Raw genomic sequence first — 25688 nt, 5'->3', positions numbered from 1 at the left:
TTCAACTGAATTTGTCACAAGATGCTGAGATGGAAGTTATTCCCTGATATCTTGTAGTTGGACTCTCATCATAAAACTGATTATTAAAATCTCCGCCTCCGATGCCTTCCATTTAGTACAATATAACTATATTAAAATAGTTCATGCTCCCAATTATAATCAATCACAAGACAGTATTGTATATTAAAATAGTGAACAAACGAGGAGGATGGCAAATACAGCTTGGTAATGCGACACCCGATGCCAAAAAAGTTTTAATGGTCATCCCATATTTCGTGATGCTCATCAGCCTGTCAACAGCGGTCTGTCGGCAGAAAATTCCAGGCCGCCTATTAGTTTTCTAATGAACTAAACTAAACATAAAAGAACTGTGCATGTGTGCTTTGGTGAAAAAGTCCACTTAATGGGACAACAGGTGTCATTTGGTAAGATGCCATCTAGGGCGGCAAGCTTAATTTATTCTTAATTAGCTGTCATTGAGCTAAGTTTGAAGCTTGAACATCGAAGATAATATTCATTTTGGAAGCAGCTAGAGCAAGAAAGCAGGAAAGCAAGTAATCAGCTAAGCTGGCTGGAGAGAGACCATATGGAAGAAGAGCAAGGACAGAGACGTAAACATGTAGTGCTAGTACCATGCCCATACCAAGGCCACATAACTCCAATGCTTCAGCTGGGCACGATCCTTTACTCAAAGGGCTTCTCCATCACAGTTGTTCACACCGACTTCAATTCTCCTAATCCCTCCAACCACCCTAAGTTCAGTTTCCAGTCTATACCAGACGGCTTAGCTGATGATGATATCTATTCTGGGAATATAATAGCTATTATAATGCATCTTAACGCCAACTGCGGGGCACCTTTCCACAAATGCTTGGTTCAGATGATGAAACAACAGATGCCAGCTGATGAGATTGTCTGCATCATCTATGATGAACTCATGTATTTTGCTGAATCAGCCGCTAATCAACTTAAATTACGAAGCATCATCTTGCGTACCAACAGTGCTGCCACCCAAATATCTCGCATTGCCCTTCTCCAGCTCAAGGAAGATGGTTCCATCCCCTTGCAAGGTATGCATATGCCTACTAGACCTCCATTAACATATAGAACCAATAAATCAGCTGTGCATTTAATAAGTGACTAAGCAAGTAGTTAGATAGTATTCTCCACAAATTAATTTTTTTAATACACTGATCTGTTGCTCCTGGATACAGATCCTAGTAATTTAGCAGATCCAGTTCCTAGGCTTCAACCCCTCCGGTTCAAGGATCTACCTTTTTCCCAATTCGGACTACCAGAAAATTTCTTGCAATTGATACCTAAGATATATAATGTAAGAACATCTAAGGCTGTCATTTGGAATACCATGAACTGCATTGAACAGTCATCACTATCACAGCTACAACAGCAATGCAATATTCCTATCTTCCCAATCGGCCCTTTGCACAAATTTGCACCATCATCCCCTGGCAGCTTGCTTAAAGAGGACACTAGCTGCATATCCTGGCTTAACAACCAAGCTCCTAACTCCGTTTTATATGTTAGCTTGGGAAGCATAGTATCAATGGATAAGAAAGAGCTCAAAGAGATGGCATGGGGTCTCTATAACAGCAAGCAGCCATTTTTATGGGTGCTAAGACCTAGCTCAACTAGTGCATCATCAGGGATAGAGTTACTGCCTGAGGGTTTTGAAGAAGCTGTTGGAGAAAACGGATGCGTTGTGAAATGGGCACCCCAAAAGGATGTCTTATCACACATTGCGGTTGGAGGGTTCTGGAGTCATTGTGGTTGGAATTCGACACTGGAAAGTATATGTGAAGGGGTCCCAATGATATGCAGGCCTGGTTTCGGAGATCAGAGGGTGAGTGCAAGGTATGTGAGTCATGTATGGAGAATAGGCTTGCAATTGGAGAATGACTTGGAGAAAGGGGAGGTAGAGAAAGCTGTGAAACAGCTAATGGTAGAAAAGGAAGGACAAGATATGAGGCAGAGGGCTAAGAATTTGAAAGAAGATGTTGAACTTTGTATTAAAGAAAGTGGCTCTTCCTCCAGTTCACTGAGCAAGTTTTTGGAGTTCCTCAATTTGTTTTAATGCATGGCAACTTTTTGGTTTTTGACAGATTGTCAGCAATTGTGCCTAAAGAAAAAGAGCTCATTCTTGTAATACAATCTAAAAGCATTCTAACATTCTCCAAAATAAATCAATTGGAGCAGCACACTGTTTTGTTTTAACAATGAGCAAACTGTAAAAATCATTCAAACTTGTATTTTGTTTTACCCTTTTGGGCATATTAACCACTCAGGAGTTACCCTTAACAAGAAAATGAGATGTAAAGGCGAAGAAAATAATTTGGAAAGGTGGGCCATTATGTTGATAAACAAAAATATGGAAGGAATTTTGCCCAATGCTCAACTATACTGATAACTTGCAAAAAATATCATTGAATCCAAAAAAACTTAAAAAACTCTCATAGCAAGTCAGCCTACAAAGTAATTATAACAATCCTCCAAGTTATTGCATTGACAAAGAGATCACAACCAAACCACAATAATCTTAGTGAATATGTATCATCGGCATGAAGAATTAACTATAGTATGAAGTCACGCAAGTTTACTCATTGAACATCGATCAAACACAAACTTAGGCAGAGATCAGTAATGAAACCATGTTTCTCATTGTAAGACTTGCCACTCAAGGCGCGTGGCATACTGGCATATAATAGCTATGTTAGTTCTTTACAACTTCAGAAGTCTCATGCTGCTTAAAGTAATAAGTACTAATAACAATCACATTTAATCTAATTCTAAAAAAGCCTCCTTGCAATAGAGCAATGAACTCCAATGCGGGCTTCAAAATAGATCTTACAATCTTTTAAGCTACTCAGGCAACAATTCATCCTTGAGTAATTCTGAAAGCCAACACACAAAGAAAGGTGAAACAATCATGATGGTAACTAAATGATTAATCAGTTTGTGATAACCAGACAAGGAGCAGAAAGCTTGCGATGGCAAAGAACTTGCTGCTCATGAAGTAAGAACACTGCTTGGCTCAAGTATGGAGATAGTTAGCAGCCATCATCAGCTCCAAAGTTAGTTCAGGCTCAATGTGGAAATCAGTCTCCTTGCCCCTGAAAGTAGACCAACATTTCCAAGGTAATATTCAACAAAAATAAAAAACGAGTCCAAATAGTCCATAAAGGGCTTTTTGGTTCCAAAAACAACCAGAGTTAATTACAGGTCGCACAAATATGCACGGCATACATGGTTAAGCAGATTGATTTAAAATGAATTTCAGGATTGCCTAAAGCAAGAATTTAGTCCGACGTATTTCAAATGATCCATTATGAAAATGTGTGCCTGCAGTTACTTCGACATATTCATGCTCATTCTAAAAGCTAGAATAAAGAAATAACACAACGCCAAGGTTGTACCATATAGAAAGCATTACTGACCCCAAACTATCTTTAAAGGCAAAGATAGGGATATACAGTCAATCTCCGACTTAGGAACTGAAGATAAATGGAATTGCCAACTAGGGGCACCAATCGTTGTTCCTTACTAACAAATCTCACCGCCTCAAAATATTCACTTCCAACATCAATATCATTTGAAGCATGAAAAATAACTTTTTTTCTAGTCTTTTTCATATAAAGCAGCAATCCATCAACCTTCACTCATCAACTGAAAGAAGGTAAAAAATAAAAATAATTAAAAAAAGAAGAGCAAGAATCCTTCCAATATGATCTCTTGGAACACATCTCCCTTCATTTGGATCAAAATATTGTAGTTAAGCATCTAATTTAAAATTTTTGTTCTGAATTGGAAGTCTAAAAGTTAAACAAACAGATGAAGCTGAAAATAAAAATGCCCCCATCAATTCTAATATTTGAAAAAAAAAAAGAGGAGGGGAGCAGAACCTGGAATACTGAAGAGACCAGTAAAAGTATTGACAAATCTTCTCAAGAATGGTGGTGCTTATCTCAGGGAACGTCACTTCTCCGTGCTCTGTTTCAGCAAAACCACCTGCCACAAACAACGCAAATCCCATATCATATCATTCCTCAAAAACCACGCCACTACAAACTAAAAAACAAATAATTTGCACACTAGCTGTCTGATAAAATGTCGAAAAGAACTATCTTTTACATACGTGGGTTAACTAACTCGTTAAATTATAAGCCAAATTGGATGCGAGTGCAATTTCACTTACAGAGGAAAAAAAAAAGATTACCCAAATACTGCAAGAAATGTAAATTAATTATCAGAGAATTATAGAGGCGAAGGGAAACCTGGAGAGGTGAGCATGTTGCGGATGGTTTGAGAGACCATGGCGGCTTCTTTGGATATCACGAACTCGAATCCCTCCGCGCTAATAAGCTTCACTGTATCTTCTTTCTTCATCTTGCTCTCTTATTATGGCCTCCGGTAACGATGACCTTCGATTTTATTCAAGTAGGCGCAAACAAACGATCGCAACTCGGGGCCTGCGGTTGAGTGTTTGGATCCTCCGGGAGGTCGGGCTTGCTCACGCTATTTGTCCGCGTGGCTTCACCTCCGTTTTTGACGAAAGGGACCCTGTTTGGATGGAAGGTTGACCTTGTGCAATAGTGGGATGGGTTACTCCGCCGCTCGAACAGTCCAACTCCAGAAACAAACAAGGATTTGGTAGGATGAAAAAGGCTTTTCTGTTAATTTTTTTTTTCAAAAATAATAATAATAAAGAAGATAGGTTGTTCATTTTTTAATATTATATTATACAATCACAAAATCGACCATGTGTCTATCGGAAACATTTTATTAAGCGAATTATTCTAAAGTACTTTAATGACAATTCAAAGTAGTAGTTAAATATTAACGATATGTTTTAGATGCTACGTAATTTAAGTAATTAATAATATCACACTTAAACTAGTATATCAGCATTATTGTGTAGGTAGGGTAAAATTAAAAAGACTCATATGATTTAAAGGAAAAAAAAAAATTTGCACAAGGATTAAACTAATTTTCTAGAGCTTGTATAGTTTTGCCCCCCTTGCTTCAAAATCATATTGAAACGGATGGATGGCATAAATAAAGAAATTTTACCGAAAGGCAGTGATCAATCAACCAGCCAATATCCATCAAGGAAAAACGCCTTACCCCTTTTTTTTTTCAAAAATGAATTTAGCCATGATCCAATCATATATAGTTGACAAAGAGAACAAATATGTTACAATATATGGTTGCTTCATTTTTATAGATGGTATATTTTAAATTAACATAATTCAAATATTTATAATTGCAATTCGTGATATTTATTGTTCTCTATCCTTCAAATATCATCATTTTAGCATAACACATCGCTTATTTAGTATTTAAAGGCTACAAATTATTAAGTAAAGCACATGAAAGATAATAAGTCATTTAGTTAGACATATATAATTGTAGTACGATATACATTACACAATTTTAATTATATGAAAAAAAAACTTTTTATTGCGTATGGCTCAATCTGCTAATTTATAATGGGAAATATGTATGAAGTTATATTTATTTTGAGTATATGGAAAAAGTTTATCTTACTACTACATATTAGACTCCAATTCATTTCCTCTCCTTGGTGAGAAGTAAAATAATCTACTACGGATGGGTAAATTGAATTATGATTTAGGTTTTTTTTTTAATTTCGGTTTGGGTTACAATCTATTGAATTTGGAGAATTCAACTCAATCATATTGGAAACTAAAAATTAAATCGAATTAAATCGGTTCAATTTGGTTCAGATCACAAATTCGAATTGGTTACTACAAATAAGAACTTTCATTTTCATTTTTTCCTCCATATATCAACAACCTTGAATCCATCTGACTGAGTTATGTAGATTTTGTCTTCCACATCACCGTGTAAAAATATAGTTTTTACTTTAAGATGAATTACTTCAAAATCAAATTACGCAACCATGGTTAACAAATTTTGAAATATGAATGTTTTACAACTAGAGAAAATATCTCATTGTAGTCTATTCTTTTCTCCCGAGCATAACCCTTCATTACCAATCTAACCTTATATCGAATTTTATTTTTACGAGAAAATTATTTCTCTTTTGCATATACTTATTTGCACCCAATTATCATGAGTCGAATATAATCACAAATAAGAATCCAAAAAAATCACAAAAGGCAGGCTGAAAAAATAAAGATAGTTACAAAATAAAACAAGAAAAACAAAAGTGTAAAGATTTAGGTACATATAAATCAAAACGGAAGCTTGACTGATGCCTTGAACTGGAACTAGAAGCTGATCTCCACGACGTGGCTATCGGGTTGCGTTGCAATGGCGAGCCAGGGGCAGCGGAAGACAGATACGCGGGCCAGCAGGAAGTTGTGGGCTTGCGGGCCTTGCTTCCATGCGGCTGCTGGCAAGTTTGGTTACTAGCATTTCTTAAAGAAAAAGAAAATTGAATTCGGTTTAAATTAAAATATATTTCAAAATTAAAGAAAAAGAAAAGAAAATCCAAATTGAGAAAATCAAAAGACAGGTGGGCTGGCGGGTTTGGATTTTGGCACCCTTTACTCTCTTGATTTTATCGATTTGCAATTTTCGGGATTATACATTATGTTTTAGTTTTAATTCTCTTTTACTCAATTTGGATTTTATTGTTTTGAAATTTTGGAATTAGGTTTTACTGTTTATGTGCTTCCAACTAGGTTTAGGTTCTTTAAATTATGTATTTTTTTTTAAGTTAAATGAATCGAAAGTTTGCCTTCGAGATTTGAAACTAATTAAATTCAAAGTTTCAACCCAATTCAAATGCCCACGCCTATAATATAACGGATAATTAGTAGATAATTTTTTACATTTCAATTTATAATACTTAGATGTGATGTTTAATAAATTGAAGTTTTTCATATAAATATTTATTTGAAATATGTATATATAAACCCAAACTTGATTATAAATCAGAAGGCTGACATGGCGACATCCCATTGGCAGTTGGCCTTGTTAATCTGCATTTGACCGTATTAAGACTAACCTTTCTTCCATATATATATATAATAATAATTATTTTTTAATGTTTGAACAGACTTTTTCCCTGAATAAAACTGAAATTAAAAATCCCAATAGACGAGGGTCGTGGAAATCACTAAACATCCACTGTGCACCACCTGCCAGCCTGCCACTGTCAGTAGCCATCTCACCATTTTGTACTTTTCCCCCCTCCAAACCACGACATCGTTTCATGTTTTTCAAAAAAACAAATAGGAAACAAAAGTAAATAAAAATAAATACCGCATATATAAAATCCATTCTTGTCCGTTTCATCGTTTTTTTGTTGTTTCCATTCTCTCTCTCCCCCCCCCTCTCCTATTGGACAACAAACAACAATCCCCTTGCCCAATTTCTCTTCCTCCAATCACCGTACCAGGACTCGCATTCTCTCTCGATCTGTACGCCTTCAAAAGTAACCGTGAACGTTGCCGTTTCTGATCTATTTATTTATTTTTATGTTTTTATTTTTGAAGTTGAAGTTTGGTTGAATTTTAGGCCGTGTTTGGATGCAGGTTCTGTTTGAGAGAGATCGAAGAGGTTGTGATGGCGAGTAGAGTGGATCACGAGTACGACTATCTGTTCAAGATCGTGTTGATCGGCGACTCTGGCGTCGGGAAATCGAACATTCTTTCGAGGTTTACGAGGAATGAGTTTTGTCTGGAATCTAAATCAACCATCGGTGTTGAATTCGCCACCAGGACTCTTCAGGTGATGATTTGTCGTTTGATCTGTTTATAACAAATGACTTTGATCGATTTGTTCATCCTGTTGCGTTTCATGTTGTTAGATTGTCCAATGAGTTGTTTCAGGCATATGAAATTGGCTGATCTGAAATTTGAACTGCCTAGCGTGGGGACCTTAGTAAACGACACCGTATGAGGATTATTTTTTGGAAATTCTATATGGTCATGCTTAGGTGGTATGTCGAATGAATAAAGCATTGCCACCTGTACATCCATTTTGTTTAAAATGCTTGGAAGCTTTTAAAAAAGAATAAAATTGTGGTAATGATGTGGCATGCCTCACATTGAAGACTTTTTCTTGTAAAATTGCAAGATCAATATGAATGTGATAATTAAGCCTGGGTGGTGATTCGTATGTATTTAATTGGGTTTACATTCAGTTTCCATAGGAGAAGGCATCTTGAGTGATGGAGTGGACTCTCTAATTAGTGAGAAGAAGATGATCGTAAGTGATTTCTATAAGACTTGTCTTTTCATTGATTCAAAGTACGAATGTACCACTATATACCATGAAGTGGAGATACCTTTGCCAAGTTAGGTGATTGTGCTAATGATTGATGGAGTCGATGAATAAAAATTGCATAATGTGTTTCTTCTTGCTGTGATTTATTATGATGTAAAGAAACTCCTTATGACATCAGAACTATCAGTTTGTTGAGAGATGTGGTGGATGAACTGAACCGTTACTTAATATACTGTTGATGGATCAGTGTAGGTGTGGGGATGGGGTTCTCTAGCAGGTTGTTATGATATTGACGCAGTAGATGGGATAGTCAAATGACTTGCAACATAATATAAAGAACTACAATAACTTTGCTCAAACAAAATATAAATATTAAATAACTGTCTCCGGTACTCTGTCAAATGAAGATCAATGAACACGATGAGCTGATCTTCTGATAAAGTGATTGACATGTTCCTTTGGTCACCCGAGTCCTCAAGAATTTACATCTTTCTTTTGTGCCTAAGATGTATGGTTTGAGTTTTCTTTTGTGGATATAAGTTCCAACTAGCATATAATTAAATATACTTGCTTCCTTAAATGTCGTTAATACTGTTGTGGATAAATTGTTTGCACTCTGGATCTATGTGTAGCTAATATCTAATATTTGATGCAGGTAGAAGGGAAAACAGTTAAGGCACAGATTTGGGATACTGCAGGCCAGGAGCGGTACCGAGCAATCACCAGTGCCTACTATAGAGGAGCAGTTGGTGCACTCCTTGTCTATGATATAACCAAGAGGCAAACTTTTGACAATGTCCTAAGGTGGCTTCGTGAATTGAGGGACCATGCAGATTCAAACATTGTCATAATGATGGCTGGAAATAAGTCGGACTTAAATCATCTGAGAGCTGTTACCGAGGAGGATGGCCATTCTTTGGCTGAGAAGGAAGGTCTCTCATTTCTTGAGACATCAGCTTTGGAAGCAACCAATGTTGAGAAGGCATTCCAGACCATTTTGACAGAGATTTACCACATCATAAGCAAAAAAGCATTAGCAGCCCAACAGGCATCTGCTAATACCGCTCTTCCTGGTCAAGGAACCACTATTAATGTTAATGATGCATCACCAAGTGTGAAGAAAGGCTGCTGTTCTACCTAAGATGATAGAGTTACTTGAGGAAGAAAACAGATGCAATACCGGCCGACATTTTTCTTTTTGTTTCTTTTTTTTTTTCTTTTTCTTTCATTTTCCATTTCTTTTAATCTTTGGCTAAGAGAGAGACATGTAGAATACTTTTCTTTTACTTCGTTGAGTTGTGATAAGGAAGCTTGTGAAATTTAAATAGGTGATTCCTCCTTTCTTTTGCCCCTTTTCTCAACTCAGCTGCCTAGAAAAGTAATATTGTTCAATGCTGGAATTTGGCTAGGAAATTGGAAGCTTATATTTAACTTTTGGAGAAGTAGGGGGGCAGAAGAAGAGGCATTGTAAGTTTTTGTGTTGCTGTTTGGTTTTTTGTTCCTTTTTTGTTCATTCGGTTACTTTCTAACCTGTAATAGATGTATTACTATTTTAAGATTACTTCTCTATCAATTCTTCTTGAGTTTTGACATTTTCTTTATGCAATCCATTCTGTTTTGTTCTTTCTTTAAACCAACTTCCCTTTTGCGAAAGTGACTTTGCTTCCAAGTCATCCCGAATACGTCCAGATCACCTCTCATTATTGTTTTCTCGGATGTGGATTGTAGAAATGCAAGTAAAGTCATATCATCTGGCTGCTAAGAGATTGTGTTTTGAGTTTGTTTTCAGCCATGATTAGATAAAATGTCACTTTACCATCATTTTGTCAATTCTCAGTAGGTGGACGGTGCTTATAAATCAAGCATATAATAGAACCTACCATCATTTTCAGATCAGTCATTGTCTCAATATGGATTGCAATTATTGGAATGGAGAAGCAAGAAAGACCAAGATGGATCCACCTGTTCTCAGTATATATGAGTTGGCTAAGAGAGCCCCATGCTCTACATCTTGAACACCACCTCTTTTAGCAACTAAATGGGGAAGGAATAAGAATGAGAACATGGACATACACAATATATAGGCAATTTGTTTGCTATCTATTCAATTTGCACTGTTACATGACAAATTCTATGTGTTTTCTGACAGTAATCCCTAATCTTGTCAAGAATTTCACTAGAGCTGACCGCAGGCTCGGCAATTACATGGCAAGACAATACAAGTTTCCCAACCGTAATTGCCCAAACATGCAGGTCATGAATAGTTTGAACACCTTTGATACACTCGAGATCACGTTGCAGTCTAGCAACATTGATCTCACTTGGCGTCCTCTCCATCAATATCACAAAGATAGTCTTAAGCATGGGTACAGTAGTACTTAGAGCAAAAGCAGCAAAAATAAGAGTGCAGCTAAGATCCACTATAGACCAACCTGGTTTTACCCACAAAATCAATCCTGCAATCATCACCCCGGCAGATTGAATAAGATCAGCCATGATGTGTAGGTAAGCCCCTTGGAGATTTATGTTTAACATCTTGGTCTTTATGGGAGAATTTGACTCCAGATTAGTCTGATTTTCTTCAGTAGCTGCACATAATTTCTCTCCCTCGTGATGAGGACCATGGTCATCACCATGAACATGACCACCAATATGATGATTGTGCCCACAGGCATGATGAGCATGATCATGACCGATACAAGTGACCATGATTATGTTGATGAGAAATCCAAATGCTGCAACTCCAAACATGAGTTGACCATTCACAGTTGGACTTTTGTGAACAATTCTGTCAACTGCTTCATAAACTAAGATCCCAGATATAAGCCATATAAGCTGCACTGATACAAGGGCACCCAAAATTTCAAAACGATTAAATCCAAAAGAATACTGTGATGTTGCATTCCAACCAGAGGCCCAGACTGCGAAGAGAGAGATGGAGAATCCAGCAATATCTGTAAGCAAGTGAGCTGCATCTGTCATTACTGCAAGGCTGTTTGCTTTAAATCCACCAACAACCTCTACTACCATCGCAATAAGGCTGAAGATTATGAGGCAAAAAAGTTTTATAGCTGACTTAGATCGCTCGGTTGATTCTAATGTATTATTTTCTTGTTTGGAGAAGATACAAGCAGAACCAGAAGATAGCTCTGTTGCCACTGAAATGACAACATCTCCTTCATAGAACATTGGCATCTCTATATCCTGCTGGTGTTCTGATGCCAAAATGGATAACTCCTCACTTTCCATCTGCATGGGCAAGAAGATGGTTAATTCCGCAAAGAAACCTTTTTTTTTTCTTTTGAAAAAAGGGGAAAAAATGACCAACTTAAGAAAGAAACAAATATTCATGCAAAATGGAAAAAAAAAACAAAAAATTGGAAAGACAAAATTTTTACATTAACATTGACAAATATCAAGAGAAGCTTCCTCTGGTCCATCTAATGCAATCAATTACAACAATATTTTGTCCTCCAACTGCATTTGACTGACACAACAAACACTACTTATTATTATTCATATGGCAGTCAATAATTTCCAATGGAGCATTACAAAGTCATCTTAGGTGATGTTCTGACTCTTGTCATCATTGAATGCTAGCCCTAGCATCTCAGACATATATGTTCTTATCTTCTCTTGCACCACTGTTTATACATCTCAAAGCCGTTGCTCCCAGCAACGTTAAATTAATTTTATTTGTTAGGAAAAACAGCCCCCATTGCACAGATGCCTTGTTTCTTGAATACTCAAGACTTCATAAATCATAATTGGCCGCACAACATCATGCATGAACTCCTTTAAACTTAACAAGCATCTGTAATTCACAGCACACTGCCACTCCCTCCATACAATCCAACCAAAGTCAAGAGGCATTGCTCTCCCAAAGAATCCAAACGGCCATTCTGTAACATTCCAGGGTAGTAAGTTACATTTTTCAGCCCTGAGAACAATGTCATGCAATTAATCAAGCTGAAATTGACTCAGTTGCTCCTCAATCCTGAACTAATTAGAGGTTGACCAAAAAGGCCAACTTGATTAACATGTTTTAAACACATTTATAATTCCATTTTACATAATTATTTATGCAAATCATTGCAGGAACCACACTTCAATATAGAACTTCCTTACAATTACAATGCACATCAGATTAAAAAAAAAAAAATTTATCAACCAAACATGTTCAGACGAATCAAACTCCAAAAATTCAAATTTTTATGCACAAATCCACTCAAGCCGGCAAACCACTCATCCAGCATGATCGTACTTGAATGCAAACACTGCTAAGAACCTAAACTTGCATTCACGTCCTTAAACACAAAAGCAAAAACATCAATCACTTGACACCAACCTAAACAACAAACATAGAGGCGGCAATGGGCAAAGCATCAAAATCCCAGCACGTAAAATCTATGTTGCATGATCACACGTACATTTCATCCAACAAAGTAAATTACCAAAAAAACCATTTGAAAACACATCAAAGCAAATCCAGAACACCCCAACAAATTTCCCAAAAGAAAAAGGGGCATTAAAGATCATACCTGAGAACAATAGCAAATAAGAGAAAAGCTTGAAGGAGATTTGAAGGGTCTGCTCTGTATATTATGAGACGGTATCAAATTGGGATTTGGGATATTAATAATAAAAAGAGAATTATGTCAAGAATTCGCATTGATTGTCATTGGCCCCTCACATAGAGAGGCTGAGACGATTCACACTTTCCATGTTTGTGCAGAATTTAAGGGAGGTTTTCAAGACGGCAGACTCCGTTTGACAGAAATGAGAAGACAAATTCGTCGTGCATGTTTGACCCATGCCACGCGCCTTTAATGCGAATGGAGCTATAATTCGGTTACCACTTTTCTTTTTCTCTTTGTTTTTTTGCCGATTCTTTAAGACAAGTCGACGCACACGTTTTGCTGTCTGGAGAGTCGATGGAAAAGGGGTAATAGCATATGAATCCAACAATTTTATAAAATTTCTAGGAGTATTTATGGTAGAATAGCCACGACTAAAAAGTCAAACATATGTAGATTTGACTATATAAGATATAATTGTGCGCCTAACACGATTAACAAGTCAAATAACATATTTTCGCATGAGTTTATATTATGAGTGAAAATCTCAAGCAAAATAAAAATACTATAGGTCACTCTAGAAAATTATTGAAGTTGAGAAAGTAAAGATCCTTTAGAGAGAGAAAATGAGGATTTTCTTTTCTTTTCTTTTTGAGAAATGAATATGTAGAAATATTTTTGTAATTAAAGTGAATAAGGACCCGTTTGGGATTACTTTTGGGAGGTTTAAAAGTGATTTTGAAAATTTAAAAATTAATTTTAGTGTTTGGTGAAAAAAAATCAAAATCACTCTTATTAAAATTAGCCCCTCCTACTACTAATTTTGAATAGTAGGGAGAGAGTAATTTTTAAATTCTGATTTTGAGAATTAATTTTATCATTCAATATAATTCCATAAATATTCTTATAATTATTACATAATCCCAAAATTATCCTTATTCAAATTGGAAAGAAATCAATAATTTAATTTTTTATTATAATTCACGCTTTTCTTTTTAACCTATTTCTTCTTCTATTATTGTTTCTTTTTGAGTTTTTGCAGCTCATTACATTTTTTTTATGTTTATTTGTTGGAGTACCTCGTTATACTTTGATTGATGTTATTTTAATGAAAATTGTAGTTGATTTTTTAATTATCAATTGTTTTAAGATAAAAAAATAAAAGAAATAAAATCAATATAGTATAAATTTTTTCTTTAGTTAAAATTATTGTAATATACAATTAAAAATATTGTATGTACATGTTTTTATATGTGTAAGTAAAATATATCATACATTACGTATATTTTAATCATTTGTTTTCTCTTAGTAGTTTAACAGTAAGATTTTAACAAACACCCATAACTGCTTTCAAAATTGTAGTTGATTTTTTAATTATCAATTGTTTTAAGATAAAAAATAAAAGAAATAAAATCAATATAGTATAAATTTTATCTTTAGTTAAAATTATTATAATACACAATTAAAAATATTGTATGTACATGCTTTTATAAGTGTAAGTAAAATATATACTACGTTACGTATGTTTTAGTTATTTGTTTTCTCATAATAGTTCAATAGTAAGATTTTACCAAACATTCATAACTGCTTTCAAAACTCACAATACTTTTGAAAATAAAACTTATCAAGCACTTAACTGATTCTCTTCACAGTTGATTATTTATACAGTACAATTAACAATAATTATTTTAAAAGTTACAACATTCCCAAACTGACCCTAAGAGATTTTATAAGAATTTTTTAGGGGGTTGGAATAACATCACTCACCTTAATATATGCAACATATATCATAAAATGCAAGGGGTAGTGCCAATGTTACATTTGCTGAAACAAACAGCCGGGCAATATGGATCGTTGGATTTGTAATTTCTCAAATCCAATAGATGGAAAGAGATTTAACACAAAATAAGGTATAGGTACAATGACCAAATGAATAATTTAAACAAAAGATGGGCAACCTGCAGAAAGGGTTCTGAGAAACCAACACTCAAGGGTAATGACTAATGGGTAACAATTTTATAGAGGGAAAAAGATAAGTGATGAGTGTGTACTCCGGGTATGAAAAATAGAAGAGAAAAAAATTAGAGTAATTAGGGATTCAAAAAGCAGAAAAGAAATAGTTGTTCGGTAGAGAATCTCAATTATCATACGATTATCTCAGTTTCCTTATTCAATTTTGTTGATTCACTTAAATTTGGGAATCCTAAAAAATTGCTACTCACCAGAGCCGAACCCAGAGCAACTTGAATTTCATTGAAATTGCAAAAATTTCAAACCTCATCTTGTCAAATTCTCTTGCCCAAATAATTTCCCATACATCATTCATTGTTATGGCTGGTTCCTTTTTTATTTTGACACCTTTAATTGGAAAACTCCCATATTCGACCCTCATGAAAGCTGATCTTAAGAGTATGGGTTAAGGCTATGATTGAAAATCAGTGGAGACGCATATCAAAAGTTAGAAATGGAAAGATGAATGTATGAAATTGGTTTGTTTCTTATGGCGAAAAGAGAAAATGACTTGCAGATGGAAAGAAATGATAGAGAAAAGGGACATAAATTTATGTGAAAAATGTGTCAATGTATTGACTAGTGAAACGGACTTAAACCAGATCATTGATTGTGAAGAAAAGAAAGCTAAGGCCAAAACAAATGAAGATGATAAAAAAAAAGGGAAAAATTTTATTACAGTTTCATTTCTTATTTATAAGTATGATTTTGGAATATGTTCAAAACAATATATTGGAGGTTATTGGTTATATGGTATTTAGGAAATCTAAGTCATGGGTACAATTGATATTTTGAATGCAGTAACTGAAGTAAGATGAAACATAGTTAATAGTTAAGTGGCATATGCAATGTAGTTTAATGTTGTTTACTATATTGTTGTTAACACTGTGATGATAGGGAAATATGTTCAATGATATAACAAAAAATTAATTGAAAAAAAAATTCAAATAAAGAATCAAATTTGCAATTTTCGAAACACTTCCTCATTTCTCAAACCGCAGCTCCTCCTCATTTGTGTAATCACTAGCAAGAGACGAAACCTGTAAACAATTTCTTTTTTCAACCTTTAATCAATAAATTCCAATATAAAACTACGAATATTTCATTGATTATATTAGAGAGGGGCGATGTTGCTTCCTTTAATAAACGGAGCATGAGATAGTGGATTCTAAATTTTTGACAGCCGCATTTCCGTCGGGATGGAAAAACAAATTTTAGGTTCCAAATTTTCATTTGGTTTCTGAAATTTTCACTGACTTTGCCGCTGGCGTTTAACCGGCTATTCTAAAGAATGAGACATTGAGTTTGACTTTGACACTTTGCAACTGGCTTTTCAACCGGTTTGAACAAGCTTTTAATATTGCCCCCCCTTACCGCCACGTGCTCCTTTTACCAAATGTAACATACGCAATGTATTAAAAGCTTGTTCAAACCGGTTTGGCCTCCTTACATTGGTCACGTCATTACTGTTACTTACACCAAATGTAACATAAGCACGCGCAATGCAAGGAGGCCCCTTTGCTTTCATGAAAGACAATAATTGAAACAAAAAAAGGGAGGATTTTGAGCCTTAATGGGCTTGTTTTAGCCCAACTTTAAAACTGGGCAACTCAAAAACTGTCTCTTTTGTTGTTTAATCTTGTTTCCAGAGCTAAAAGTAACAAAGAAAAGAAGCATGTCTTCTGTAATCATTATGATTACTCGGAAGATGTAAGTTTTGAATAAATTATTGTAGATTCTCATAACAACCCATTCAAAGTTTTATAGCTATAAGAACAATAATGTTCAAAATTTCTTGAAAGTCTTTGAATAAAAAATGTCGATGACATCAGGAACTTGTGAACATAATATGTGAACCCAGCATTTCATGTTAGCTTCGAACGACTACACTATACTAATTACTAATGAAGCAAACCCAAACCTTCCTTGTAAGCTAATAATTTCCCTTTGAGTTTGATTGGCATATTTCAATTTCATTACAAGTTCTACTTATTAAATAACCATTCTTTACGTTTTTATTTTAAAGAAATATAATTATCAAAAGCGACCAAAAAAAAAAAGAAAAAAAAGAAGGAAATGTTTATCAATAAAAGTATAAAACATTGAGGGGGAAAAAGGAACCAACAATGTTGACTTAAAGAATGCATCTCGAACAAAAATGAAAAAGAAAGAAAAAAAGATTGAACAATGTTGAATTCAACAATATGTTTATAAAAAAAATAAGGGGAGAATAAGGCATGAGATATATAGAGCAATAGCATTCCAATCCCATCGTTTATACAATATGTTCTTTTATAATAAGCTTTTGTGTTAATGGGTAATTTACGGATTTGTACCGGATTAGCCCCTTAAATAATTGATAATCATTGAAATACTCAAGTTACTTATCTTTATACCTTTTCAATACGTAAGACTGATGTTATATATATCTGCAAAACTCATGTAAAATGAAATGCCACTTATCATGTGAATTTTAAAATTTATCTAATGTTTAGTGAGAATTACATTATATTCTGTTTGGTTTACACAATTTTTTATATTTTCATTAATTAGTTTCCAATACCGGTAATGACTTTCCGATATCGAAAACTAGGGGACTGGTGTTCGGGTTGGATTTTTCTGAAAACTTCGGAAGTATAATCGACTATAATCTACTCAGAACTCATTGTTGTCGAGTTGACCACGTAAGTACAACCTGAGCCTATGTTGGCGACCCGGTTCACGAGTACGACCTGAGATTTATGTGAATGACCTGATTTAAGAATACAACCTTAAACCTATATGAGCGACCAGGAAATTCACCGGTCCAACCTCGAAATTTATTTGTCCGACCAAAGAATTAGCTTGACATAGAAAGCTATTGTTTAAGATAACGTGGCATAATTTCTAGGAAAGTTGTGTGCCACGATCTATTTAAACCATTTCCAACTGATGACCACGTGCAACTGTTGAAGAAAGTGGGCAGAAGTTAAAGGTGGTAACCATCCACGACCATGGGCCTATTTAAGCTGAAAATGGCAACTGAGGAGGGGGTTAGTAAAAATAAACCAAAAACTCTAGAAGTGACCTATCTAAGGGCCTTAAGAGAGCTCACCAGATTTTTAGTTCCTTGATCGAAAAAGTCATTTCTTTTGAACTCATTCACAATTCTTCCCTCTCATTTTTATCTCTTTATACACAATTTCTGACTTAAGCATCGGAGGGTCTGACGCCAGAATCTCATCGGCGTATCCTAACCGTATTTTCTGGTTGATAGGTACAGAAAATTGCGGTCATATTAGCATTTGAGCTTGGATTCGCGCTGTAATTCCTCAAAAGAAACAAATTCAGCTGTTGAGGTCATTTTTTGGCATCAACATATTCCACCTTATTTTTAGATGAATCTCTTAGGTTAATTTTTATTTATATTATAATAGTATTTTGATCATTCGAATACGGTTAACCGATCTCAGCCTCAATAACCTAATTTATAACAAATGAATAAACAATATCTTTGATTGCGAACATTTAGAAGTTAAAGGATTGGGATGTTATTAGCCAAAGAAAAACAATGGACGATGTGGAGTGATAGATACAAGGGCATTTATGGAAGAAAATTATGAGCTAAAGCAGCTGATAAAAGTATTTAAGTCACCTCCGCCACATCGGAGCTGCAGCCGTCACCATCGCTTTGCAGTTCGCTCTGCATCTCCATTTTCTTTTAAAATCATTCAGTAATATAATATATTTTTAAAATTTAAAAAAAAGGCCCTATTGCTAAATATTACTATTAATTCATAAAAAGCAACAGAGACTCAATTTCTCAGGAGGTTTCATTCAATTTCTGCATTTGTTTGCTTCAAAGATATAGAGAGAGTGAAAAATGGAGCCTGCCGTTTTGGACGACATCATAAGTCGTTTATTGGATTTCAAAAACGGTAGGGGAGGAGGCGGCAAACAAGTGCAGCTTAGCGAAAGCGAGATCCGTATGCTCTGTACGGTCTCCAGAGAAATCTTTCTTCAACAGCCTAATCTTCTTGAGCTTGCTGCCCCCATCAAGATCTGCGGTCAGTTTTTGTACTTTTAACTTTTATTGAATTTTTGTGATGTGGGTTTTGATTGTGATGAGAAATTAGTTTGAAAGTTCGTGGCTTTTTTAGGGAATTTTTTTTTTTTTTTTTTGTGGGTTATTTTGAGTATGCGTTGAATTGGGTTTTATTGATTTGGCTCTTTCTTGGGATGGTATATTCCTATGGCTTTCTAGTAATAATCGTATCAAAAATCTTAAATTCAATAAGCGGAGATAATGGGTTAGTTAGAAGATATGAAAACCAGGCTATGTGAAGAGCATTTTGGATCGTTGTTATTGGCCGATGTGTTCATTTGGAATGGTTCAATGGTTATTGTTAAAGTTAGCTCTGTATTAAGTTTGTTTATTGGTATTGGTGTTTCTGTTATATGGCATATTGTTGTCTGTTAATTTGAATTCTGTCACTTGGTCATCTATATATGGTAAATGTATTATTATAACTTACAGCATTATTTATGTGTGTTGAGTTATTCCCCTGATGTTCAACTTGGTTTGTTTAAGCTACTGACCTTTTTTCTTTTTAAATATTTCCATTGTCTCGTTTTAGTCAGTCTGAAGCATGTGCTCTTACTGTTCTCATTAAGTATCCAATCGGATAGATTTAGATTGCTTTGGGAGGCAGGGATGGACTTGTCATTTTATTTAGTGAATCTGATGTATGTTAGTATTGTTACAAGGTGGAACTTGGATCTTCAGATTGTCAAATTGAAGTAGTTTAAATTAATGAGTTCTGAGGTTACTGTTGTTTTTAAAGGATACTATTGTGGTTCCCAAAATGTTGTCCAGAAAGTATTGTGGTCAGTGGTCGGGATAAGTTAATTATTTGGCTATCAGATAAAGTTAACTATCATTAATCTTTGTGTTTCCGTTTTGTATTTTGTGGATTACCAGGTGACATTCATGGGCAATACTCAGATCTTTTGAGGCTCTTTGAATATGGGGGTTTCCCTCCTAAGGCTAATTATTTATTCCTAGGAGACTATGTGGACCGTGGCAAGCAGAGTTTGGAAACAATATGTCTCCTGCTTGCCTATAAAATCAAGTACCCTGAGAACTTTTTTCTTTTAAGAGGAAATCATGAGTGTGCCTCTATTAACCGAATTTACGGATTTTATGATGAATGTAAACGCCGGTTCAATGTGAGACTGTGGAAAATATTTACTGATTGTTTTAACTGCCTTCCTGTGGCTGCTCTCATCGATGACAAGATATTGTGCATGCATGGTGGCCTTTCCCCTGACTTAATTAACTTGGATCAAATTAGGAAGCTACCTCGTCCAACTGATGTTCCAGATTCTGGTTTACTTTGTGATTTACTATGGTCAGATCCTGGCCGAGATGTCAAGGGTTGGGGAATGAATGATCGGGGAGTCTCATACACATTTGGGCCAGATACAGTGGCAGAGTTTTTGTTGAAGAATGATATGGACCTGGTTTGTCGCGCGCATCAGGTTGGCGACAAACTGTTCTCTGTTTAGTTATTTGTCTTTTGAGGAAGCCCTTATATTGATGATACTTTTTCTTTCAGGTTGTTGAGGATGGGTACGAGTTCTTCGCTGACAGACAGCTTGTTACGATATTTTCTGCTCCCAACTATTGCGGGGAATTTGATAACTCTGGTGCAATGATGAGTGTTGATGACAGCTTAATGTGCTCTTTCCAGATCCTTAAGCCTACGGATAAAAAGCCGAGGTTCTCATGAAAATGAGATTATAACTACATTCCCAGTTACCTATTAAAATTGCTAATGTAAGTTTCTTGCTGCTTCGCAAACTGCATTCTAAGATATAATTCCATTAAAAGAGATATACCAAACTACTGAATTTCATTTGTGTAATTGTCCTTAGCATTTGGAATGCTTTTGTAGGAGATGCTTATGAGCAAAACTATTTTCTTCAAAAGCACTTTCTGGAAAAATGCATCCAGTAGGTCATTTGAGAATGGCACCTATCAGGTGCTTCTCTGAAAAGCACTTGGATTGTTCCTCCCAGAAGTTAATATAGTTTCTCCATGCCGTGTAGATAAAGAGAAGCCATCTTATTTATGTGGGCCATTTGGATTCTAGAAAACTTAATAAACTTTTTCAGCTTGCGTGTTTAAGTTTATTATTAACATTCCTGTTTATCAGTCTCATTTTTATGATGGGATAGATCTGCTTAAAGCTGGGCCGTGGAGACTGTATTACATGTACAACTGAAATTTTTTAATATTCATCAGTGTAACTAATCTGTTATTGTTTGCTAATGTCGCCACCTTCCTTGCAGTCCATTTGTGATTTGAGGAAAAGCACTTGAAGATAATCCTGTTTTTGTTTCTCCTTCAATATATGAAGTTGCAGATCATCATGCTCTGTTCAGTGTTGAGGGCGTTAGTGATTTTTTGAAATATTGTGTTAAAGCAGGAGCCTTCCAACTTCAGTCTGGAGCTGAACTATTTCACAGAGGGCCAAGAAAGGCCAGGATGTTCGTTTTTGTTTTTAATTTAAGCTTTCACACGAGATTGTTATGGCCGTTCATATTCCTAAGGTTTTTGTAAATGACGCAACTTGTAGAATATAAAACCCCATTGGATGATTGTCTTATTCAATGCAAGAGTTTCTCTACCTGTCTCCAAATTAGCTTATCGCGTCATATTGGAAGTGTCTGAGGCTGTCTTAAGAGTAGAGTTGAATGAATTAGCAGATGTTTTATGCCATCTCTAGACTACTTAATTTGAATTAAGCCAGTTGAATGCATTTCAGTGGCAGCTAATACATTCACTTACCTTGTAGAGAGCATCTCAATCCCAAATAAACACTGCTTATTGGCTACCCATACCCATTTATCAGAATGAACTATACTTTGATTTCAATGTGTGAAATGCATACTCATATTTCACTCAGAATTTTCAAAGAAATAGTAGATTTTGCACTTAGGTGGCGTTTGTTTTTTTATCTGAAATCTGAATAGACCTGAATTAATCTAAATTCTAAATAGATCTGAATGTCTAAATCTGAATAATATGTTTGTTTTTTTGTCTGAATCTCAAAAAATAAGTATTAAGTTGTTTGTTTTTTTCAACTTAAAAAGCTGAAAATATGTATTTTTATATTTGTATTCTTATTAAATTTGAATGTCAAATAAATAATAAATTAAATACCATAATATTTTAACATTTATAAGTAAAATTATATTCAAGTGAACACATAATTATTTTAAAATTTTAATATATAAAATATCATAAATTTTAAATTTTATCGAATATAATATAAGAAAGAAAAAATATGGATATTTTTATGTGGGGTAAATATTTATGGGTGAGTTTTGGGATAGACATTAAAAATAAATTATAAAGCAGGGATATTTTTGACATTAACAAGTAATTGACTTAATTCAGATTTCTTCATTAAGTAAAAAGTTAAAAAAATTGGCTTATTTTATTAAGTCAAAATTATCTAAAAAGTCTCATTAAGTTATAAAAACAAACACATCTAATTAACTTAATTAATTAAATTAAGTCACTTTAAATCATTAAGTTAAAAAATAAACACCAGCTTAGTCATCGTGTTAACGGCGCTTGAAATGTCAAACTTGGGGCGTCACTACTCAATAGATCCAAATTCTCTTCTGTACTTGGGAACGTCTTACGTAAATGAACCGACCAGCTTTGGTAGCTAGGTTAACGTGGAGGCTAAACCGAGCTACCGTATGCATGTTCATGTGCTTAAGCCAGCTCTGCAACAATGGTTGTTATCTGCACATTTACAAAGTGACAAAGATCTAAAGCCTATTTATACTCTTGTTGTTTATTCCTCCCCATTGCATCAAAACCCGAACAAAAACTTCCTTCACTGGCAATGAGAGAGAAAATGAAGATGCTCGCTGCTTTATCGGTGCAATTTTTGCTGCTACTAGTAGCGGTAGCAAGTGAAAGCAATACCAATACCAATAGCATTCCCCTTGCCTCCATTAGTACTAATGAAGAAGAATCACATTTAGCACACTACCAACCATCACCACCACGAGGGCCAATCTACGGCCATCCTCCGCCTACTCACAGATACCCGCCTCGCTGGAGGCATCATCCTCCACCGTCTCATGGGCCACCAATCAAATATCCACCTCCCTCTCATGGCCATCCTCCACCAACTCAATACCCCCCACCATCTCAATCCCCTCCACCGTCCCATTATCCACCACCCACTCCAAGTTATCCTCCGCCTTCACAGCCACCCCCATCCCGTTATCCTCCACCCACTCCCAGGCATCCTCCGCCTTCGCAACCACCACCAACTCCTAGGTATCCACCACCTTCCCATTATCCTCCACCAACTCCAAGGTATCCACCACCTGCTGTCAGCCCACCACCTTCCCATTACCCTCCGCCAACTCCAAGGTATCCACCACCTTCCCACCCTCGGCCCACTCCAAGGTATCCACCACCTACTGTAAGTCCACCACCTTCCCATTACCCTCCGCCCACTCCAAGGTATCCACCACCTTCCCATTACCCTCCGCCAACTCCAAGGTATCCACCACCTACTGTAAGCCCACCACCTTCCCACCCTCCGCCCACTCCAAGGTATCCACCACCTACTGTAAGCCCACCACCTTCCCATTACCCTCCGCCCACTCCAAGGTGTCCGCCTCCTACTTCAAGCCCACCACCTTCCCATTACCCTCCGCCCACTCCAAGTTATCCACCACCTTCACATTATCCTCCACCCACCCCAAGGTATCCACCACCTTCACAACCACCTCCATCCCATTATCCACCACCCACTCCAAGGTATCCACCGCCTTCTCCTAGGTATCCTCCTCCAGTAACAACTCCAAGATATCCCCCACCAGCTCAAAAGTATCCTCCGCCAGTCCAAAGGCATCCACCGCCGCCTTCTAGGCAATACCCTCCACCAACGAACTACACTGGATCACCGCCTGCATGGAACCCTCCGCCTTATACAAACCTGCTATCACCGGTTGCCGTTTGAGTCTTCGATGGATACCATATAACTGATCAGAATAAACTATATAGACCGATATATAAAGTGTGTATTGTGTATTCTGTAGGGTGTTTGTTGCTAATAATAAGTGAAGAAAACGTACGTTCTGTTTAATCCCTCTTGTTTACTCTTTTTACGTACGTTCCTGCTATCCAACATTTTAAAGCACATGACTTTGAGATAGCATTATGTGATAACATTAATAGCAGTAATTTTCAGATAAAAGAATTAGACACAAGTTTCAGATAAGAGAGTTAGACACAACGATGATTAAAAATGACAACAAACTATTGTGATGGTGTCGAATATTTACTCACTTAATCGGATCAGTTTTCATTTAATATGAGTTGTACAACATACAGTTTTCAATTTAATTTTACCCCAAAAAAAAAAATTGCTTGGGTTTTTTTTTTTTTTAAAAAAAGACGATAATCTGTAATTATTATGATCCCATATGTTGAAGGAGATTTATCCTTCCATCACTATGAAATTAACGGATAAGTGTAGAGAGGAGAGTGTCAATCTTCCTTATTTTGTTGACGAATTATCTTTGTGCCGCCACTGAAAGATCAGCATAATGCCGTGATTTGATTTCTCCAATTAAATACCTTCATGAATTATGATGATCGAACGATTACGAGACGACTAGTAGAGTAATAATCAATTCAGTGTGTAGTTGGTACTTGGTAATTAGCACATATACTTAGCGACACAAATTAAAAAGTATACATTAGCATTGCCAATCCAACTACAATTTCATCAATATGTATATATATATATATATATATACACATAAAAATATAAATTTTAATAAATTAGAGATTATATTTTTTTAATCTGATAGTGGCATCCTCATTTTAACAAAATGAAAATGTGCTCACTAGAGAATTATTATTATTATTATTATTATTATAGCATATTTTTAAAATTAAATACGATTATACAGGATACAAATTGTGATGGCGATCAGGAGGATGGCAAAGAGGGTCCATGCGAGGCATTTGAGCCACAACGGGAGCGGAATTATGACGGCTACAAAAATGGCTGTCACAGCAAATAGAAGCCCGAGTCCCTCGAGCACCTGGGCTGCTATAGGAAATCTTGTACGCGTGAGTTTGCCGAGGAAAAGGAAAGTGAAGGAAAATATGACGGCAAGAGAAAGGAAATGGAACATGAGAGACAGCTGGGATTGAACCTGCAAAGGTTGAAGAGCAATTTCAATGGCCGATGGTAAGCAAAAGCCTATCATTATTATTGCCCAATCTAGGTTTTGCTGATCAGCAGCCGGTGCTTGTTGTGGTGGTAATACAGGTGGGGTAGTTTTGGGCAAGAGTTGTAAGATTTTTGTGAATATTGATGTAAACGAAGCCTTGAAACGATTTACAACGTCCCTTAATATTTAGGTTAGGACTATGTAAAGTATATATGCTTCCTACTTTGTGTATGAGTAACGAGACATTAAGACGGTGAGATTAGCCATGTGTTTAAACTAACAAACTTGTCACTGTACGGGGACTTCATGCAAGACGCCAACTTAAAACCTATAGCTTTTCTGATTCTGGGAAAGTAAGTGTAATAAATAAATAATTTGAAGAGAAAAGCAGAAAGTGGGGATTAATAGTAAAAGTCATCATGAGAGTTGTATATGTTTAAAAAGGGAATGTCTTTCCAAGGGAAAAATAAAGCTGTTGGATTTCATCGTTGAGTTAACTTATTCTCAACTCTTTATAAGTTTAACTTATAATAATATGTAGTTAAGACTTGATTAGTTTTATATTTTTATTGGATAACTATCAATTGTATGTTTCTAGAAAAC

General features: G+C 35.6%; 5 protein-coding genes across 8 annotated transcripts; 3 read left to right on the top strand and 2 right to left on the bottom strand.

Annotated features, from left to right (window-relative positions):
- Positions 1 to 508: 508 nt before the first annotated feature.
- LOC18035638 (UDP-glucose iridoid glucosyltransferase) lies at positions 509 to 2166 on the top strand. Its single transcript, XM_006424871.2, has 2 exons — positions 509 to 1070; positions 1215 to 2166. The coding sequence occupies exons 1-2, from the start codon at positions 587 to 589 to the stop codon at positions 2090 to 2092; spliced, it is 1362 nt and encodes a 453-aa protein (XP_006424934.1). The 5' UTR covers positions 509 to 586; the 3' UTR covers positions 2093 to 2166.
- A 486-nt stretch (positions 2167 to 2652) lies between these two features.
- Positions 2653 to 4638, bottom strand: LOC18034939 (elongin-C). Its single transcript, XM_006424870.2, has 3 exons — positions 4290 to 4638; positions 3918 to 4023; positions 2653 to 3128 (listed from the first exon to the last, which is right to left on the bottom strand). Exons 1-3 carry the CDS (start codon positions 4399 to 4401, stop codon positions 3050 to 3052), a joined length of 297 nt encoding a protein of 98 aa, XP_006424933.1. The 5' UTR covers positions 4402 to 4638; the 3' UTR covers positions 2653 to 3049.
- A 2640-nt stretch (positions 4639 to 7278) lies between these two features.
- Positions 7279 to 9793, top strand: LOC18034147 (ras-related protein Rab2BV). Its single transcript, XM_024178800.1, has 3 exons — positions 7279 to 7441; positions 7542 to 7737; positions 8891 to 9793. Exons 2-3 carry the CDS (start codon positions 7573 to 7575, stop codon positions 9374 to 9376), a joined length of 651 nt encoding a protein of 216 aa, XP_024034568.1. The 5' UTR covers positions 7279 to 7441; positions 7542 to 7572; the 3' UTR covers positions 9377 to 9793.
- Positions 9794 to 10314: 521 nt separating this feature from the next.
- On the bottom strand, positions 10315 to 13150 carry LOC18035016 (metal tolerance protein B). 3 transcript variants are annotated; one of them, XM_024178798.1, is made up of 3 exons: positions 12777 to 13150; positions 11634 to 12175; positions 10315 to 11484 (listed from the first exon to the last, which is right to left on the bottom strand). In XM_024178798.1, exons 2-3 carry the CDS (start codon positions 11673 to 11675, stop codon positions 10336 to 10338), a joined length of 1191 nt encoding a protein of 396 aa, XP_024034566.1. In that variant the 5' UTR covers positions 11676 to 12175; positions 12777 to 13150; the 3' UTR covers positions 10315 to 10335. The 3 variants fall into 3 exon arrangements, with proteins under 3 accessions (XP_024034566.1, XP_024034567.1, XP_006424927.1); XM_024178799.1 differs by having other exon boundaries at positions 11634 to 12137; XM_006424864.2 differs by lacking the exon at positions 11634 to 12175 and having other exon boundaries at positions 12777 to 13148.
- Positions 13151 to 18448: 5298 nt separating this feature from the next.
- LOC18034236 (serine/threonine-protein phosphatase PP1 isozyme 2) lies at positions 18449 to 21493 on the top strand. 2 transcript variants are annotated; one of them, XM_006424862.2, is made up of 4 exons: positions 18449 to 18868; positions 19783 to 20342; positions 20420 to 20640; positions 21156 to 21493. In XM_006424862.2, the coding sequence occupies exons 1-3, from the start codon at positions 18685 to 18687 to the stop codon at positions 20591 to 20593; spliced, it is 918 nt and encodes a 305-aa protein (XP_006424925.1). In that variant the 5' UTR covers positions 18449 to 18684; the 3' UTR covers positions 20594 to 20640; positions 21156 to 21493. The 2 variants fall into 2 exon arrangements, with proteins under 2 accessions (XP_006424925.1, XP_024034902.1); XM_024179134.1 differs by lacking the exon at positions 21156 to 21493 and adding an exon at positions 20759 to 21148.
- Positions 21494 to 25688: the final 4195 nt, after the last annotated feature.

The sequence above is a fragment of the Citrus clementina genome, unplaced genomic scaffold (assembly GCF_000493195.1).
Source record: "Citrus clementina cultivar Clemenules unplaced genomic scaffold, Citrus_clementina_v1.0 scaffold_8, whole genome shotgun sequence".
In the NCBI taxonomy this organism is placed as follows: Eukaryota; Viridiplantae; Streptophyta; class Magnoliopsida; order Sapindales; family Rutaceae; genus Citrus; species Citrus x clementina.
This window is presented reverse-complemented; position numbering and strand designations above follow the sequence as displayed.